Below are 21,029 nucleotides of genomic sequence, written 5' to 3' on the forward strand. Positions count from 1 at the left end.
CTGCAACTTTCAAAGCTCTTTGAAATATTATCCTGGCATCTCCACCATTCTGTAATATTATAAATGCAAGAGTTGGGTTTTGTTATCTTTTATAATATTGCTAATTCTCTCATTTTGCACTCAAATAGTTTCAATTTAAAATGGAAGTTGTACTTCCTTAACCTTATATATAAACAAGGCTGCAATTCAACAGTCTCAGTCTCTTTATCCTGTAAACAAGATATGACAGAGGCCCATAAAATATGAATGGAATAGATAAAATTATTAGAAAATTACTTCCTCACAATACAAGCATCCATCTGTCTAAGAAAAAAATCAGAAAGAAATAGTATTTCACATCTGCTTAAACTATAGGACATATTGTCACAGGATGTTTTGGATACCAAATGCTTACTTGAGTTCAAAAAGAGATTACACCGATTATTGAAAGGAAATCCCTCATAGGCTACTAAACACGAAAATATGGCCTGTGCCTCGGAAATTCAATGAGCCACAGATTACTGAAAGCTAAGAAGGAATATGCTGGGGTTTTACTGCCATATGTTTACCCTGCTCTTATTCTCTTCTTTACGTATCTGCTAATAGCTATTAACTGGAGATAGGATATTTTGTAAGATAACCTTTGATCTGAACCCGCTATTGCAATTCTCTGTTTACAAGCACATACACAAGCACTATAAAATAAAAATTCAAATAAGATATTAATCTTTTACATAATTATCCTAGTGCAGAACTAGAAAATAAGCATGTGAAAACTGGAAAGTCACATTGCTTAGTTGCAGATCAAATTTGATGTTGATAATTGCTTATTAAAAACACACATAATCAATTAAGAACACTATGCTTTATTAAATTAAAACCATGTTAACATTGTAATACAGAGCTTCCTTTGATCTGAAATGCTTGGCTTCCTTTACACCAAGCCACAGCATGAGCACTGTTCAAGACACAGAGCTCCCTTAGGAGACAGTTTTCACAACTCCACTGGTTCACATTTCCAGCAGCATATATCTCCTGCACTGCGTCAACCACACTGGCAGCCAAAAGAAATTTACTACAAGTTGATCTATGCAGTTCAGAGATCAGGATTTTCATTAATTTTTCTTGGCTGCCAGCACAGTGCCCGCAGCAGAATCCACACACTAACTGGAGTCCAAGTACATTACACAAGACACTGTATTTGCATCAGGTCCAAGAAGCTTTTACTTGGCAACCTACAAACAGCATGGTGCAAAGTGACAGGTTTCTTTGCTTATTTCTTGTTATTGCCTGAAAACCTGAATAATTTTTGAATGCTGGAGAGTTAATAAAAAGATAAACAAAACTGAATTCTTGAATTTTTGTTTTCCCAAAGACGAAGCTTTATGTATACACAAGTTACAACTATCCAACATGTATATAAGTACTCTGCAGTAATATTCTCCTTACATATCCCTGTATACTAAAACTATCTATTCCTTCTGTAAGAGAGTCCCCCTTGTTATTATTTATAATATGTTCTTTGATGGAAGAACTATTTTCTGCAGAATTTCAGTATGGTACACTATATACCTCGGTAAATTTGCTACAGATGTAAAAAATAATGTATTTTAGTTTGACTTCCATTTCTCTTGCTGATATGAAGATAACAGCACCAAATTAACACTACTGATCTACTGTGTTTATCTACACTTTGTTTTTGCCAAATATTTTCTGCTGCTGGAAGACACAGTTCGGTGCTCACATTTTATCCAGTAATTGGTACATTGCATATCATGTCTAATGTGCTTGAAAACTAAGCTCTCAAGAAATCCTTGTTTTCCCCAAGCACTTCTTCTAAATCTTGCCATTTTTTAAAAGCTGCACTTGTGCAAGTAGGTCAATCTTAAATTAATCTAGTTAAAAGTAGTGCACTCTCAATTTAAACTGGTTTAACACTCCCTTAAATAGGTTTAGATGCATTCAGTAAATTCCCAGAAAAAACAACTGCTTTAAAAAAGGTTTGAACTTACTTAAGTACACGTAGACAGACAAATGTGAAATCAATTCTGATAAACCAGTGTAATAACAATAGTAAGACACCTCTTTCAGTTTTGGTACAGAAATACAGGGCATAAGACAGGATTTTTCTTCAAGCTACTAGAAAATTTAAAGAGATAATACCTATCCCAGATATTCCCTGGCACTGACTTTGAATTTCATCACAGTCATTTGAAATATTGCCATTAAAGAAAATGCTTTGAAAAAGATTTTTATTGAGGGTTTTGACAGTACAATATCTCCAAAGTACTGCCACTCCTAGGAAGAAGCCATTGTCCTTTTCTGGATTTAGATATATCATTCATTGTCCATAAATTTTTAATTTAAAAACAGTAAGGGGATATATATCAACTAAATGGATTGGAGTCATGGGAACAAGGAAATCTTCCTAGTCTCAAGACTGGTATATTAAGATTTCTTCCTGTTTCTTTTTCCTTTTCATTTTTTTAATTTTTTTTTTAACAGTTCTTAAGTTAAAAATAAGAATTTAAAATTTATCTTAATAAGTGTTGATTTTTCAAGTATCTACTTATGCAACATGATTTCCATCTCCTGTTTATTACCTTCTTACATCTTTAAGTGTACATATTGTGAAATATTTTCCTGTAAAATCCTATCCATTTTGATTTGCTGCTCCTGAACAGTGTTTCTTCTGCTGCTGTATTTGCCAAGTGCTACCAGAATAACGTGAGTTTTAACTGAGTCTGCCTAGGAGCACAAGATACTTTGTAAGGTGCATGAAGAAACCATCCTGTTCCAAATAATTTAAAGAACTAAGGCTCTTATCTCACCTGAAGTCTATCTAGATAGGCAGATCATAAAGGAAATGGAGTCTACTGTAAGTGAAACTGCCTGCTCCCATGGGAACTTGAAAAGTAGTTGTGTTCAATGGGAAACTAGAAGATGAGAGCTGACTGAAGGAAGACTACAGTCCTATACACACACTTTGTATAAAGTATTAAAAGAATAGCATTCCCTTTCCTGACTTTAAAAAAAAAAAAAAAAAAAAAAAAAAAAAAAAAAAAAAAAAAATAAAGTGCATCATATTTTATCCTCCAGTATCTCTCTCATTCCCTGGTAAAAGAAATTCTGCCCTTGTTTCCACTGCTTCCCTGTGATGCAAAGTCTATTGTCCTTCTTTCTGGCAATATTTCTAGGATCACATGCAGCACCACGGATGGAAACTCAGAGAAAAGACCTCCACAGCTCAGCTGGAGTTGAGGTACCAGATGTACTCTGCTTACAGGATATTATGAAAGCAAAGAAATATATCCTTGTAGAAAGCCTGCAATTGTAAAATGGTATGACAGGAGGATTTTTTCCTGAGCAAGGAGCCCATTAGTCTTTACTCCCACAAAAGCCTCATTCATTCTTCAGGATGAGGGAGGAGCAGATCTCTTCACAGAACACGATTGATAAGATAACATACCATTGAAGTGAGAACAAAGGAAAGCAGCAATGCTCTGTGTAGATGATGTATTTCTATTGCAACTGTCCTTGGAGTCTAGAGTATTATTAAACCAAAGAGAAATACAAGAAAATCGACCAACATAAGAAAAAGACCCCACAAATCAACCAAAAAGCGGAAGTATGAAGACACTGCAATTAAGTAGTCAGAAAAAATTGCTGTAGTAATTAACCACACTCAGAATACTGATTTTGTATATGATTCCTTATTTGAAATGAAAATTACTTGTAAAAGGACAACAGTTTATGAAAGCATTTCATTAAATTGCCTGTCTTTTCTGAGGTAGATGACATACAAACTGTTTTCATTAGAATAGTACAAGGTAAAGAATGAAGCTAGGACTTTTCAAAAGGACTTTATTTTTGCTTTCTTGTTACTAAGTAAGCAAGTTGCTCTGTGTTTTTTTTGGGATACTGTCTCTGGGATACTGAAATAGGAATCAGAGAAAATCAGCCCCTTGGGGTGAGAGTTAGTTTAAAAATAAAAGAAAAATAATCAAATCTTTTTCCCATTCTACCAGATTTCAAATAATGCTACAAGAAGGTGACTATTGGACTATTGGAGCAATGAATGTTAAAATTGACACTCGCCTGGGAAGAATTACTCATAGCTTAGATCACATATATATTTTTCAACCTTCTGCCTTTCAGTGTTCTGAGACTCAGCTCAAAATAATAGGAAGCCTAAGAGAGCTGTAAGTCTTTCTTTCCTGTCAATCCCAAATGGCATGCTTCTTCTTTTTCCCTCTGGAAATTCTTCCCAGGCACAAAAAAACCCCAAAACCAAAAAATCCCAAAACAACAATGAAAACAAAACAAACAAAAGCCAAAACAAACAAACCCATCATAAAGAAGCGAACACAACCCCCCCAAAAAAGACCTAAAAAAACTAATCAAAACAAACAAATAAAAAAAAAAAAAAAAAAAACCAAACAAAAAAAACCACAAACAAACAAACAAAAAAAAAGGCAAAAAAACCCCAAAACCTGCATGATCATCCAAGATTCCTAAACACAAGCTAATCAGTAAGACAATAATGAAAACCTGGCCTACCTGATAGCTAAAAGTCACCAATTAGATAAACAGGTGCCGTGCATTTTTAGATGAAATGCACATATATTGCTGTTTCTAGGGGTACAATGAAAGGGGAGTTTTCTGTGGACAACTATGACCTATGGCTCCCACCATTTCAACAATGAAACTAAAATTTGCCAAACTTCTTCAGAGAACTTGCTTTGGTAAGATATTTTTATTGATCATCATGTATTTTAAAAAAATCTTCCCTTTTTAAACTGCAAATATTCAATTTTATCAGGAATATGTGTCCCTCAAAAAAGTATATATGAGCGTGCCAAAGTACATAAGTTATTAAATTTACAGAAAAAAAATCCAATGATAATTTTTAAACTTTGGTGATATAGATAGCAAATCTTTTTATTATAAAAGTTCAAGGTTCTAAGATACATAAAAGCAGTTTTAGAGATAGAATCAATTTACTTTCCCTTGATTTTTTTTTACCAAAATACATTAAAATTCATTTACACAAGCAATAACTTTTGAAAGCTGCTCTATGAAACTCAACCTCAAAAGCCATATAAAGAATGAGTGCTATTTTGCACTATGAAAATTGTTTAAGTTAAAGGAGAATGAGATAGCCAGAAGTTCATTCACTTTCATGTGAGGTGTGGGACTGCTCCAAAAGAGTTATCCCAATTAAACTAACATTCTGACTTCAGTGTACATGTGCCTGTAGATTTTCCTGAGTGGTTGAACCAATAGCTCCAAAACCACTGAACATTACGTGCAGTGTTGGTCTCCAACCAACATAAGAAACCAGACAGGTAAAATCAGTTTCATTTACCTTCACAATACTGTGACTAACTATGTACCTGAGCCACACAAACACAGGACTCCCACCAGTGCTCCTTTGAGCTAAATGTGTGAAGAGGGCAGATATGAGCTGTGCAATACCACAGTTTTTTGCTCCAGTAAGAATCTTGGGTTTGTTTCACACAAAAGAAGGGTCTTGAACCCATTGCACAACTGAGGGCTTTCACAATGCCATACACAGCTCTTGCTTCAAGTGACTCTGGCACAGCAGAAAAATGGCATCAATTGAGTGGTCACAACACCATATTTATACTCCTAAAATGCCAAATTAAGGATTTGCTCCAGACTCCAGGCTACAAAGACTGCTACATAAAAGCTCTGAATTTTACTTGGAAGGTCTCAGGTGAGACGAAGAAAAAAAAGGAATTTGATAAAGCCTCTCATCATTCACAAATTCAGTGTAACACTGAAATACAACAGCTCTGCACTTCTTGTCATCTTTTTTGGTTTTTTTGTATACCAGAAGCATCCTATTTGTGCACCTGTGCATCTTCTTTTGTGTATCATTGTTTGCTGAAGAGATGTCTCAAACTTCATGGAACTGGCTTAGAGAGATCTACCATGACAACTGAAGCTGCTTGGAAACAAAACCTGTCACAGCACCAAACACAGAATATGTCTCCAGAAAATCTCTTCTTTGATACTGTTTTGCAAAGATGAAAAGTTAGACTTAGGTTTAAATTAGCATTCCCAGATAGTGGCAGTAATTTAGTCACATCACCTTAGAGCTTGGCAATGGCCAGCTTTTAGTTGTGAAGAATAAAGGGTATATTTACCCTTTATTGGTCTTTAGTTGGTCAATTTTAGGTGTATCAACTGCATTATGCAGTCATTTATTTGACTGTAGAGAATGTACTACTTAAGTTAAAGGAGAATGAGACACGTTAAAATCAACAATTCCAAAGGACATTCAAAAGTTTTTGGGAAACAGCAATACTACTCTTGGAATGGCATCTTTAAGATTTGCCTTTAAATGCTGCCAGTGCATGATCATAGATACAAACTGAAGACTAGGTTTTATTTGCATTGGCATCAACAGAATTGGTGGATAGCTGGAGTAGCTCTTAACTTCTCTTATATAACTGCTAAAGAACATTCTACATTTTCCCTAAACCTAAATAAGTTTGACAGGTTAAAAAATGCAAACCTAAAGTAGTTTAGGCAAATATTCACCAGTACAATGTTTGAAAAATCATGAAGTTTCCTAATAAGTATTCAAATTTTTTCAAGCAAAACATGTTTTCATACTATATTACATTCAGACAGCCTTGGATTCAAGGAGACTGATTAAATGAATACATTTCTAAAGTAATGTTAACCAAGGAAAGAATACCACGTAAATTTAGGAACAGCGGAACATGGAAGTAGTTCTGTCAGCTGAAAATTCAAGCCACTTATCTATTTTTTTTTTTTTAATTAAATCTTCTCTTACCATCATGATTGGGATTTCCCAAAGTCCATGGCTCATCTGAATCAAAATGAGTGTCTCCTCCAATTCCTGGGCCAGGAAAATACGCATGAGCTAAAAATCCTCCCTCCCCATCAAAGGGAGAACTGTCTCCATGAAAACCTGATGCAAAAATGATAGTAATATCCACGTCTCTCTTGCCATTTTCCAATTCAGTATAAGGAACTTCTTCAAATGTTAAAGGAGTTACATTCTGCCACACATCGAAGGCACGGCGAATGGCTTTACGAGTTTCAGCATCACCTACTTTTGGAGTGACGTTCTTTATGCTGAAAGAAACAGAGAAACATTACATAGATTAAATCTAACAGAGTGGTAAGTTACACTTCTAGTAACCATTTTCCCCTAATTATTATAAGCTCTGTGCTTTTAATAAAATATGCTGGTCTGGCATAACATACTTTAAGAAGAGTATTTTTAAACAAGCTGGTGCAAAATTACAGTGTCAATCTCTATAGCCCTTTAAGCTAGAACTTATTATGTTAGCTAGCTTACTCCCAGCAGTACAAAAAATCTTATATTTGGATGATTAAAAATATATTAAAATGAAAAAATTCTTAACAGTGGGACAACCAGATTAATCAGCCACTGACTGTTTACCTCCTGGACCACAATTAGAATCCATCACAGCTAAAGAATTTCATGTTCTTTCTGATCAAAAGAAAAATGTTTTCAGTTAAACAAAATTTTTACTTATTAGTGATTTCATTAACAAAAGCAGAACTCCATACTGTGACCACCAACCAGTATTCACAAAGCCTTGTTGCATTTGAACTGGATAAATTCCTTATCAGAAAGAAAGCCTTTTGACTGCAGTACCGGCTAAGATGTCCTTTTATGATCTGATTACATCTGTAAGTCTTGCATGAAACTGTAGAATCCATCAGAGAAATCATTTTATAGAAGACAATTATGTGCTAACTCAAGAATATTTATATAAACAAAAATTTCAGTCTCCACTACTTCTTCAACTGACAAACACATAGTTAGTAAATTATAGTGAAATCATCTTAAAAAAAAATCTTTATTTTCATTATTGAATTCAAGAAAAGAATGTCAATAATCAATTTCACACCTACCCAATTTTCTGCAATTATTTCTACTCCATTCATATGGGTAGCGAAAACTCTATTAGGTTTGTCTCTGCTCTGAAACTGCTGCACATTCGCTTTGTTCATTTGACATGTGCTTGACTGAATGTCCAGCACAAATTTCAGAAATTGTATAGTTCTAGAGTACATGTAATATTTTTCTCAGTTTACACAGCAAAGCACATTAAAGGAGAACAAATATACTTTCATGAATAAACCTCTAATGATTGATTTGTTTGTACATTAAATGTGCTTGATTACATGGTATTTATGTTTGTATAAATGGAAACAAATCTCTCAAATGTAATTTTAAAGATTTTACTTCATATATACATTTGTTCATAGCTTCATGTAGAAAGCATAAAGTTACCTATTTGGACTTCCACTCAAAAAGATCTTATTGTGTTGAGCCCAATAGTGCTGTCTAACCAAAGCATAATGTTTTAGCTATTATGTAGGTTCCAAAGAGATATCAAGACAGGTTATAAAATAATACATTGTTGAGAATACATTGCTTTCTTTGATCTTTTATGCCAAAGGTGATTTAACCAATCAATTCATACTTGTGCCTATTCTATTATTTGCCTGGCTTTTATTATTGGCTCTTGTTCTGCCATTCTCTCTCACGTACATAAGCTTCAAAATTTTTCCCCCTATACAAAAACATTTAAAAGACATTTCTGCACTGCAAAGTCATTAATTTTTTGTTGTCTCAAAGAAAGTAAAATTTTGAACTCTTTGGTTGAAATCTCTGGTTATAAGATGTTTTCTCCAGTCTGTTGAATATTTTCTGTGATTTTTATTCGACTCAAAGCAATTTTTTTACTGTTCTTTTAAAACTGGCTCTGTCAGAGCTATAAAGTACTGCAGTACTGATCTTGCTGTCAGAGAAAAAAATGTCCTCTGATCTGTAGGCATGACCTTATTCTACATGATGTAAATATGATGTGATTTAAAGTGCTTTCTCTAATGCCCTTTCATAATTACTTGCTCATCAGTAATTTTATGATCAGTGCTGTATTGCTTGTTCTGTGATTAAAAAAATAGTGGACACACTGGACCAACAATCAACCCTTGCAGAACCCCTCTCTGAAAGCTCCCATCTTTGAGATTTAGGGGGTTTTGAGATGTTTTAAATACCAAGCTCATAAACCACTGTCTGTGCCCCTGAGAAAGTACAGCATTTTGCAACCTGTCCTGTGACACAAAATCAAAACCACATCACAATGGTACACATACTGCCACTACCAAAAACTTCCCTGTTGCTATGCTAAGAATATCCCTTACAAAGCTGGCAGATGTGCTCTCAGTCAGTCCTGCTGTGTGCTCCCTAAGGCACGTGTATTGCCTGAAGCAGAGCTCTTTGAAGGATTACAGCCTCTGGTATCTGCCATGTATAAGAAATATGGCAAATGAATCAACAGGCTCTCATAGAAAACACAGCATGTCTAGAAAAACTGTAATACTGATATAGAAAAAGTTCATCTGAAATACACAGCTTTGGGGTTTTGTTATTGTGTTTTCATGTGTATGTTTTATCTTTTTTGTTTGTTTGTTTGTTTTTTGTTTGTTTTTGTTTTTTTGTTATTGAGGAATCTTACAAAGTCCCACTTTGTTCTTCAGTAAATAGAACAAAAGAAGGGTCTTCTGCTATTGTAAGTAAAATGGTGAGATGGATAAAAATGGACTGGAATTTTGTATTGTTGGTAAATTGAGCAATTAATTGGTCTAAAAAGGTTTGACTCAAACTTATCATTTTACATTTTCTTGCTTTTTTTAGCACATTGAATTAAGTTTTAATCAGATTACAAATGAGAAATTGAGCCATTTGACTAGTTTCAAACTCGCAAGCTAGACTACCTTTGATAGTAGACATTTTCCATGGGATTCAGCTATTGACTTACTTTTGAAATAGCATCCTACATCTGCAGATTCGTTGTAAAGTAATATTTTTTCAAAGCATACTTTCTGTATTAAAAGCAGAAAGATTTCTGGCTTCCAAACCAACATTCTGGAGTGGGCAAGATTATACTGAAAAGTGTAGCCTCAAAGAGAAATTACTTAAATCAGCAGTTATTCCTATACAAGAATATTAACAGAAAATTGTCTATTTTTAATGTGTTAAACACAATCCAGGTTCAATCCTAAAAGAGCAAATACCAACAAATGTGCAACACAAATATTGAAATTGTCTTGCTGGGAACTTTGCTTAAAATAACTCACCAGTGCAGATATCTGAAACCCAAGTTATGTTACATTTCTTTCATGTTGTTTATCATACAACCTCCAAGGGTGAAGTACAGTAAAATCAATCCATAAAGACAGACTATCAATTACCAGAGACACTAGGAGTCATCTTTTAAAAGTCTTCAGTTTAGACCTATGATTGCAATAGCAAATAAAGTCTCATATAAGCCCTTTCTTATTACATTTAGATCTACATATTAAATCCAGCAGTCATCTGAAAAAGTGGTAACTCTCACAGGCAGTAAAAAAGAGAGAGGAATTGGGAATACACTCAAGATGTCTAGATAACGGATCTCAAATAGAAGTAAGAGTAGGATGTGACAACCCAGAACTACTAACTGTAAGGTGAAAGCATAGCAAGACAAAGGCCTTCATAATAAAAATCCATCTTTTTTCTAAGCATTGCTTTCCTAGTCTCAATGTCTAGTGATCATTTCACAGCAAAGTTCAAATGAGAGAAAGATCCAAAGATGACCTTGACCAGACTGGCAGTGCAACTTTTATAAAGAGGTTGAAGATCCTGTAATTACTAAACAAAAGGAATCTGTAAGATGAAACATTTATTTTCATGCCATGTTAGAAACTAGTAAATGGAGTGATACATTTTATAAATTTTGAGAGCTGTTATTTTTAGACAACCATAGCCATGTATCAATCAATTATGCTTTTTTGTGGTTATTATTGTTGGTTTTGTCTGATTTTCAACCTGAGAGTTGCTTCAAGAATTGTAAGTTTAAAATACATGTCTTCTACAAGAACAATTAGATTTTATCACTCATATGAACTTTTCATGTTGATTTACTATTTTCACAACTGCCTGAAGAGTCTTGTTTTGAGAGTGTTATTCTAGAATCCTGGTCCTATTGATTTCAGAGAAGCTTTGGGTTTTCCTTCCCTTCCCACTCCTTTCCCAAAATATCCTAAAAGAAAAATTATCCATGTCTCACTGACATATTTTTGGCTGCATCAGCTTCAGGAGCCTTGCAAGATTGTCAGGATGTACCTCACTTGACTGTGTAAAATCAGTAATCTGAAATTTAAATAGATGAAAGAGCAGGAATTTAAACTGAGTAGATAAAAAGATGCAGTCAATAATCTGTTTGAAGTGAGCTAGTTAGAGATGAGTGCTTGATATGGAACTCTTCAAGTAAAATGAATTGAAACATACATTAAATTTGAGTAATTTGTTGATACAACTTTTTTACTGTCATTGATGTAAATCAAACCTAAACTGAATCAAAACTTTGGGGGTTTGTTTGTTGTTTTGGTGGGTTTTGGGGTGTGTTTTTGGTTTATTATTATTATTATTATTTTATTTATTTTGTTTGTTTGCTTTTTGTTGTTGTTGGGGTTTTTTTGGGGGGGTTGTTGTTTTTTGGTTTTTTGTGGGGTTTTTGGTGTGTTTGTTTGGTTTTTAATCACACTGTAACTTTTATTGAAAACAATAAATTACATCTGGCCAAAAACATATTTCACTTTGGGCCATAATTTCTCTAGAAATTGCTTTCTCTGAAGTTGCTTCACAAGTCTTTCACAGATCTGACGTTTTTTAGCTTCAACTTCTTTCCAGTTTCAGTTTGCTGACTCTTTGTTGCTACAGACTAAGAACTATCTTGTTTCATATAGATCTTGCTCACATTGATTAAACCTAAACCAGAACAATTACTTTTGATTTTCCGTGGGTTTGATTTTTAATCTACTTCTGCCAAGATTGAAAGAATTTATAATTATCTTGCCTCTTCATTCTCATGGATAACATTCTCCTCAACATTCATTAAAAGAAGACGAAATGTGAAAGAGATGAGATTTCCCAGACAAAAACCCCAGATTAGCAAAATACTTGACAGTTATGTTTTTATAGGAAAGCTATTTTAAGAAATCTGATGTCATAATATACTGCTAGGTAATCTAAAATCAACAAAATGCAACATAAACATGGAATGTGTTCTAAATATTACTTTATATTAATACACTCTAAAATCTTTTTACTACTATTAACCAACAGTATTTTCAAAGTTTTTGCTTAATCCAGTATTTCCTTACTTTTTAGTATGGATTTCAAATATCCAAGAAAAAAATTCTCTCTTCACATTTTTTACAATATAGACCATTCAGACTATAGAAATTGCGTAGTCTGTTGTTAGCAAGCCAGATAAGACATTTCATTGCATACTGAAGCTCCCAGCTGGCATTAATTCATTTATCTGAAGAGTATAAAGTTAGAACTGTTAAAATCTTTCATCTTTCAGAAATGAAATCTAGGATATATCTAACTTGTAAAAGGAAAATGCCAATTATCTGGGGCTTGACTTATTGTCCACTGAAGTCAAGAAAAAGATTAAATTATTTATAGTGGGTTTGGTATGAAGCTATTGACAATCAGAAGCTATATGATAGATCAGTTTCCTACACCAATTTAATTATTACGTATTGGTGATTGACTGAATTCGGTTTTTTTCCTTCCTTAGGAAAGAAAAATAAATCAGAATAGCTTTTTAATTTCATTTTATTTAAAATCGTTACAAGTTCTAAGTCATGGTTACAATTCAATGCAAAACTTTTATTTTTACAGACAGTCTCCAATTTTACTTGCAAAAGCATTTTGCAGATAGAATAATCTGGGCAATTGAGAAATTACTGACTGCTGGAGTTCAGATTTATGAATAGTGTGCACAGAATTCTTATGAGGAGGGCTTCATATTCAATGATTCTCTGTCTACATTTGATATACAAACATTTATATTCTATTTTTAAAAAACTGATTGCTTTATTGATTCACATTGTTGCTCCTTCTTTAAAGTACTGGATTATTTACTCAGCAAAAAAGGTGTCTATATTTTTGAGAATCATATTTGCCTTTATTAAATAGCCCCCTAATTATTTTTTTTTAAAATCTTAAATAATTTTCAAAAATCTGTTCATAGCTTTCTTACATTTCTTCTCTGATTGTGTACAATGTTCAGGGATCATTGTGTAACCTGATACAGTCTAAAATACTAAGGAAAGATTAAGACTATATCATTACAATCTCTGTACCTTTTTTTTGTAATGAAGTCATAATTCTCTTGTACTCTAGATATTCTCTTTCACCCCTATACTCCTCTGCCTGGTAAAAAGTTTCAATACTTACTTTCTGTTTGTCTCTTTGTAAAAGATTACATACTAATAATGTTCACAAAGTTTATCAGTATGAACTGGACCAGGCAGAAAAACACCGTAAAGTGGGTAACTTCATTGGAAACAGAAATTCTAACAAACATCACACATCAGTTCAAATGAGAAGAAAGCTGCATCCCCTGAGGGAGAGTGAGCATAATTAATGCAGCACATTGTCCATTCCACGCTGATATTCCCTATACTGAAAATCTGTATTTTTGTTGTTTGTAAACACATTGCTTTCTAAGAAAAAATACCATTCAAGTCTAAAATTTAATCTGCTGCCAAAAGTACATAATAAACGTTCAAAATGTAATATGTGGCAAAAAAAATACATTATTAATGTAACTGCTAATTATAATTGTAATCTTAAGTCACTTCTTTGAAACTCCATCTTGAAATTTTGCAGAACTGTTTCAGGTAAAAAAATTACATGTTGAAAATATGGAAAAGGTCCAGGGCAAAGACAGGTCAGGAGCTTGCTTTTGGGAGTATTTGTTGTGGCGTTTTGGTTTTGGTTTCCATAAAACTGTAAGATGTAGCACACGCTGAAATAAAGGAGAAATTGCTCCTTTTGTGGAGGAATAACTAAACTGGCTTAGCATGCACACTTCAGATTGCCAGGTTTGACTGGCCAGGAAGGCACAGAATGCAGCTGGAAACTTGCAAGTTATAAAGAGACTGAGGAGTGGCACAGAGAAAAATGGAGCAGATAATGAGACTAGAGATACTAAAATTTTAGGAAACAAAGCAGGTTAAAATGTCATTTGTTTAGCAGATCAAAAGCCTCTAAGCAAGGAATTGGTGAAAAGCGTGAAAAGAATGTTAGTTCTTTTTTTGGTCCTTATTTGCTTTTGGTTATTTTATAATAATAATACCATAACATTTTTTTATTCTAATCAAATTTAGAGTTTCTAGTTTAAATGTCTTTTGTGCTGTAATTCACTGCAAAAAATATTACAGATTAATTCACTTCAAAGCTCTGTTTGACTGGAGGTCTTGTCAAAGTTTGAGAGAGAACATTTTCGAAGAAGGGAGGCAAGAGATAAAGAACTGCTATAAATTCTTCAAAGTGAGGAAGATTACTAGATAGTTGTCATTTAGTTTAATACTGGAGACCTTCATTTGTTATTTGGGTTTATGCCTTGGGTGACAGTCAAGAAGATTTACAAGTGGTAGGATTTAAACTGTTGTAAAAAATTCTGTAATGAAATAGGGAAACAGACTTGGTACAACTCAGAGTGGTAGAAAACCATACATATGAGTAGATGACTATGCTGTCTCCTAAGTGTGCACACACTGCATTTCAATTCTAAAATGCAAACAGATGTTAAGTGCTGTAGGTGGGCATTCTTATTCTAACCAACTATAAATAACATTTACATTAACAATAAAAGACTTCAGACAATGCAACATACCAAACCCAAGGCAGTCAGTTGTCTATCTTATATCAGAATGTGATGTCTTAAATTAGAATTCTCTAATTCAGTCATAAACCACAGCAGTGACATGGGGTTACTAATGCAATTATATTTTCACCAGGGTATAAGGAACATATAGACTATATGACCATTAGGGCTTATGAACTTTAAATTTAATACTTGTATGGATTCATGAATAATGGCACCAGTTAATGAATTTGAAAACTATTTTATCCCTCAGAACTTACCCCGTTAGATATTACAAGAATCCATGATGAGGATCATCATGGGTGTGCAAATTTTCCAACAGTCTGTATTGAAATCCTTCATTTGCTGACAGGTTATGGATTTTATATTCTATATATGACACTTTTTCTAGTTGACACAGCTCTAGTGAGTACATCTTGAAAGTTTCCATCTACCTTTCCCTGGAAGGCCTCAGTTTTGTCAGCAGGCACACTGTGCTAACCATGTGCCAGACTCAGGAATTATACAGATGCACTGCCCAGCATACATGCCTATGCTCATCATCACCTAGATAGGAAATGGTCAGGTCAGTGACCCATAAAACTATAATCAAATTAGTTTGTACTTAGAACAGACACATAGGCACCTACATTTTGCAGAGATTGACTCCTTTCAATAACCTATTTTACATATTTAAATTAGAAATCTGAGTTTCATTACAGAACTCCTAGATTCAGAGCATTATTCTCTGAGAAGTTGCCAAGAAAGTTGAAAGGTAACCTTAAGGACATACTGGGTGTTAAATTGATGCTGTAAGCTTCAGAGAATTTTCTGGCTACTAAAGACATGCAATTTTAATCTGAGAAAACAACTTGGTTCTTATGCAGCACATACATACTTATAGGAGGTGTCCACAGTAGCACTTTTATATCACACGTTCATAAAATCTTCTCAAAAATATTGAAAAAAATTCAGGAATTTATATTTACTTTAAATGAAACATCATCCCTACTAGTGACATCTGTATGACTATAGGAATGTCTTTAGTACCTGTAAGTGATATGTTTGTGCTGCCATTTCTGTCCTGTTAACGCGTAGCGTTTCCGACGAATATTAAATCTGGAGTTACCTCTGGTTTGGTCAGGCACACCACATCGAGGTTTCTTCATCCAGCTGCAAGAAACAGCACACAATAAAGAAACATGAAAGAAAATTCATAACCATTTCATCCCTAATAAAAACACGTAATTATCTGTATATATATATATTATTTTATAGAACATATAAACTAATAAAAACAACATACATTCTTTTAATTCAAGATACTGAAATTGCTAACTTTTTGATACTATCAAGGTCTTCTATCTTACTCTTTTTCCACACAATGAGAAGTATCTCATTGCAATCGTAAGGTCCTAATGGAGACATTTAACTCAGGAATTATTGCTTAAGAATATTTATTGTTCTGCACAAAATCAAGCTGAAAAATCTAAATCATGTACAATAAAAACAACCATTGCAGCAGCACCAGATTTCCCAGAGAAGGCTGTATTTCTACAATGCTCTTCAATATTTCATTGTTTTCCAATATTTCAAAAACTTTAAACATGCCAGCAATCAAAATATAATTAAGATGATATTTCATTCAAAAGTATAATTTCCACAGCAGTATCCTTGAACTGTTTCTCACTTATAGTGTAAGGCACTATTTAGTTCAAAGAAAACACAGCTAAAGTTATTATTTTATATTAGTTGAATGGCTGCAGGACAATTTATCATCAGGAAGAGAGTAAGACTAAAGTAAAGTGTAAGTAAAAGTCAAATCTCCCCTGTTACTTTTTCCAGCTCATTGGAATATATTTCTATCATGCCAAACAATTACTTATGTAAAAGTTATAGTTTCCAATGGTATTTACCAGAAAAGTAGTCATACCCTTTATTCAGGCTTTCATGGCTGAATTTCTGACCATTAAACTGGCATTGTTTTATAAATAAATGTACACACAGCAGCTGTATATATGTGTGATTGGATGACAGAAAAGTAATTTGAAATGTCATCTCAGAAAGTGGATTCCCTTTAAAACATGCACAGGTAATAAAAACTCTTTAAAAGCAGTCAATCATCAGCCTCACTTGTTTTGATAAATGTGTAAGAAGTGGTTTAAAAGTACAGTTAAACTTGTAACACTTCAGATATGCTGTGGTTGTGGATATATAGCAAACTGTTTTTCAAAGGCACAAGTAGGTGTTAAGCCCACCAGCCTGTGGGAAAGTAAAAAACTTTCACAATACTACCAAGATGGCACTGCATTCCACTTGCACTGGTAAGAGCTGTAGAAGTGCCTGCAAAAAACTCTAATGTGAGACAAATCTATTGAGTAGTACAGGTCAGGAACTCGAAGCTCATGGATTTAACTCCCTTAACTGAAGACATCAAGTTCATAATCACTTGTTTCAAATAAGAAACATAAAATGATTTGTTCTAATTCCTAGTCAGAGTAGTTACGCATGGCACATAAAACAGGTGATGTGCAAGGAAAACAATGTTCTTTCCCTAGTGCAGGCAAAGATCATACTGCAAGAATATAAAAACCCTTTCCCCACCAGCATTTGCTGAAACATAGTGCAACTTTACTTCAGGTTCCTTTGGTTTTTGAAATAAAATAACAATTTTACAAAGTACACATTAGGGATTTGGAGATGAAATGTTACTGAAAAGCTGAATTTGCTCTAATGATGAAAGAAAATGAAGAAATTAAGTAGACCTCTGTTACAGACCAAAGAGCAATAATATTCTTCTTAGTAAAGTGATATATTTACACTTCATGAGATTAAAATTGGCTCAGACCTTTGAAAACTTTTAGACACATTGTCAGTAATACTTTTTCACAGTGCATGTTAGATCAGTATGCAGCACTTTAATGGCAGGGTTTATATAAATTATGTTGCTGAAACTGCACACATTCATTGCAGAAAAAGATGTAAATATAACAAAAGATTGGTGTTCTCACCTTAAGGTGATATCCCTACACCAAGAGCAAGAAGGAAGGAATAAATCAAAACTAAATCACTATTATATTTTGTCAGAAACACTGTACAAAGATATTATATAAACTATATAATATATCACTGATAGTTGTATCATTTCAAGGGCAAGGACATAAAAGTCATTGAATTTAACCCTTCCCCTCTCCATAAAGTTTACATCATTTAGCTTAACTGATGGAGATCTATTTTAATAACAGGGTTTACTCACTGACAAGCTAGGGGCAAAGAGTAAATATTCTAAGTTTTGAATTTAAAAATTAATCTTCAAAGCTATTGAAATAATTTCTCAAGTCAAAGATTCAATAATCTTACAGAAAATCTTGTTAATGTATAATTTTTTCACACTTTTTTTTTAGAACTAGTATCAAAAGTCAAGAACACTAGGTAACATGGATTCAAAAGTCAACCTTGTATTATCTTACTAGAACTACTGAAAATCCTTTTTTAACAAAACAAAACATAGCCCAAAATAAGATGTTATGAAATTCAAGCAGTCACAATTTGTTCTTGCATTGATTTTGAAGTAGTATGTACCTATCAAGGACATTAAGCTTGTACCCTTATTGGTTTGGACAGGGAGGGGATGTTCCAAGTTGTCATGCTGTCTGGACCACTAATGTTCTTACTTTTCTTACATGAGGCCTGGGACTGCAGTTCACACGATATAAATCCAAGTACAAATCAAATGGAAGTCACTGCATGGGCGGTTCAGTGGCTTTCGGGAAATTATCTTCATGTAAAATTTAAGGAAAGATGCAATTCGCAGCCAAAGATTTGGAACACCACCAAATCTATCACCTAGATATTAGCTGAGCTAAGTTTAGATGTCGAATTTTAAACAAACTAGTGCATGACTAGTATGGGAGCTCAGTATTTTCTAGCACAGAAATGTGGCAAAATATTAACAACTTCAGACATATAAATTTTCCTTTTATCTCTTTCATATTTTTTTCAACAGTGATTGTTCTCACACTCACTGAGAGGAAGACTTCTCTTAGAAATAATCATTAATGCTCATGACATTCCAGATACTTAGCACATAATATAGTCTTCCCTTGGGGGAATGGACAAACAAAACATTGATTTCTATGATTTTCCAAATATAGATTCTTCTAATGTAGTATGATCGAGGTCTTCCATGTTCCTGATTGTTTGTTAGTTTAATTTTTTGACATGTTTTTGAAATGTTTTGAAATATGCTTAATTTTTAAAAGGTGCATGCATACTTTGCCTCACTTCCATCACTATGTTTTTGAACTTGTAGAAATCTTTTCTGCAGCAGCCCTTCAAAATTAATATTTTATAAGTACTCAATAAAGAGGCTTAATTGTGACTAATGTTCTCTGTCTGTACACTATGTCACATCACATTCCTCTTCTAATTCCATTAGTTTGAATCTTGAGGAGCTATGTATGTCAGGAAAATTTAAATATTTCAGACTCACAGCAAATCTAGAAAGATTAAAAGGAAAATACGTAGCAAAACTGTGATGCTTTTCCAGCAGAAAGAGAGATGAAACTGAACTTCTACCTCAAGTCAGTTGCCTAACCATATTTTTTTCTTTGGTGTTTAGGAGGAAAAATATGTTTCTTCTTCTCTTCTTTTTCCTAAGCCTTCAAGAAAAAAAAAATTACCCTCACAGAATCAAAACATTAAAACCCATACCTTTGGTTGACCCCAACTGGTTTATCCCTTATCAAAACTGCTGCTAAGGTTGAACAATTGTTTTGTTGTTGTTGGGCTTTGGGGGTTATTTGGGACAGAATTATAGCAAAAAAGGAAGCTAAAAGAAAGGGCTAAACTTGATTTACTGTGACTTAACTTAGTGGCTGGACAATAAATGCCTCTTTAAGAAAACTACTGAATTATAGCCTTAAACTTCTAGCGAGGAGAAATAGATACGTCTTTCTAAGCATCTTTGCTTGCTGTAGCCTGCTATTACAGGACTTTATTGACATTTAATAGGAAACAGGCAAAGAGTGATGTAAGATATTGTATTTCAGCTCTGATGATTTCTTTTCAAGACTTCTCATTCACTCATATTTGCTTGGGGTACAGACCTTATGTACACTTTTGTACAAAAAAGAAATTACTAAATTACTAAGAAAATAAACCACTGGATCAATTTCAACAATTCAACAGTTCAGAATTTACTTTGTGATGTATTGTTAATATATAAACAGCAAAGAACATATACTTGGTTAAAAACTCATCTAAGCATTGAAATAAGCATATTTGCCATTTATTTCTAAAGGATGATTTAGAATAAAATTTTGTTATTAGAATAAAGTTTTGTTATTATGGCACAGATTTAGTCAGCATCCTATACATGACCATTCCATTTGTATATCAAGAAGTTTGTAGCGTATTCCTTGAAAGTGCAAAACAAATTTTGGAAATAAACAGTTTTAAGAAAAGACAACTAGTCTCTTTCTACAGTGTTTCTTTTAGGGATGGAGAAGACCAGGAATGGTAACAGTGGTTCTGGTTTCAGAAATGTCCTTTTTAATGAAACATTGACTGTGTTTGGTAATATATTAATGAACTACAGAAAATACTGTGGCACTCCATGCAAACATCAGACAGTATTTTCACTGGGTTAGCCACTGTCATGGTACTTGTATTCTGAGCCTCCCTCACATTTGTTCACCATTATAAGGATGTCTCTTCCTATCACTCACTCTTCCTTATCCCCAGCAATAAGTATGCATCCTTCTTTTCAAGACACTTGAGAAACAAAAAGAGAAAAAAAAAAAAAAAGTGAATGCTGAGTAGTAGGGAGAAGATGAATATTGTTTATATTTATGCATACCAAAATACTCATTGAGGGATTTTTTTTTTTTTTTTTTTTTTCAGAGCAGCAAAATTCCCCCAGGAGATATTTGATGGTGCTGTTGCTGTAGGACATTATTTCTTTGTTAATACAACCAAAGTTGGTTCCTATCAAGTTGCTACTATAATTTTTTAAATTGTTTGTCCTTCTGAAGACAAAGAGGCACATCATAATCTCTTCTCAAGATGTGTCAAAGAAGCAGGTAAATCCTCATGCACAAGATGAGAACATATTTTTTATGAGGTTCCTGCTTTATTTATTATTTGCAACACCAGAATTGTTAGTTATTACAGCATATTAATCCCTGAGAAACAAATTATAGACTGTCATATATTTCTGACCTAAAGAGTATATATACTTTCTGTGTAGATGAAAGTGAAAATAATTTCAAAAACTTACAAATAATGCCACAAATGAACAAC

General features: G+C 33.5%; 1 protein-coding gene across 2 annotated transcripts in view; it reads right to left on the bottom strand.

Moving 5' to 3' along the window:
* Nucleotides 1–21,029, bottom strand: part of MMP16 (matrix metallopeptidase 16) — a 162,302-nt gene that overhangs the window by 55,380 nt on the left and 85,893 nt on the right. For both annotated transcript variants that reach the window (XM_083872042.1, XM_083872041.1), the window contains exons 3-4: nt 15,777–15,899; nt 6,809–7,113 (exon numbers count right to left, since the gene is read on the bottom strand). In XM_083872042.1, coding sequence (XP_083728168.1) covers nt 6,809–7,113; nt 15,777–15,899 — 428 coding nt within the window. The remainder of the gene's footprint in view (nt 1–6,808; nt 7,114–15,776; nt 15,900–21,029) is intronic.

This window comes from Zosterops lateralis (genome assembly GCF_965231275.1).
Source record: "Zosterops lateralis genome assembly, chromosome: 1".
In the NCBI taxonomy this organism is placed as follows: Eukaryota; Metazoa; Chordata; class Aves; order Passeriformes; family Zosteropidae; genus Zosterops; species Zosterops lateralis.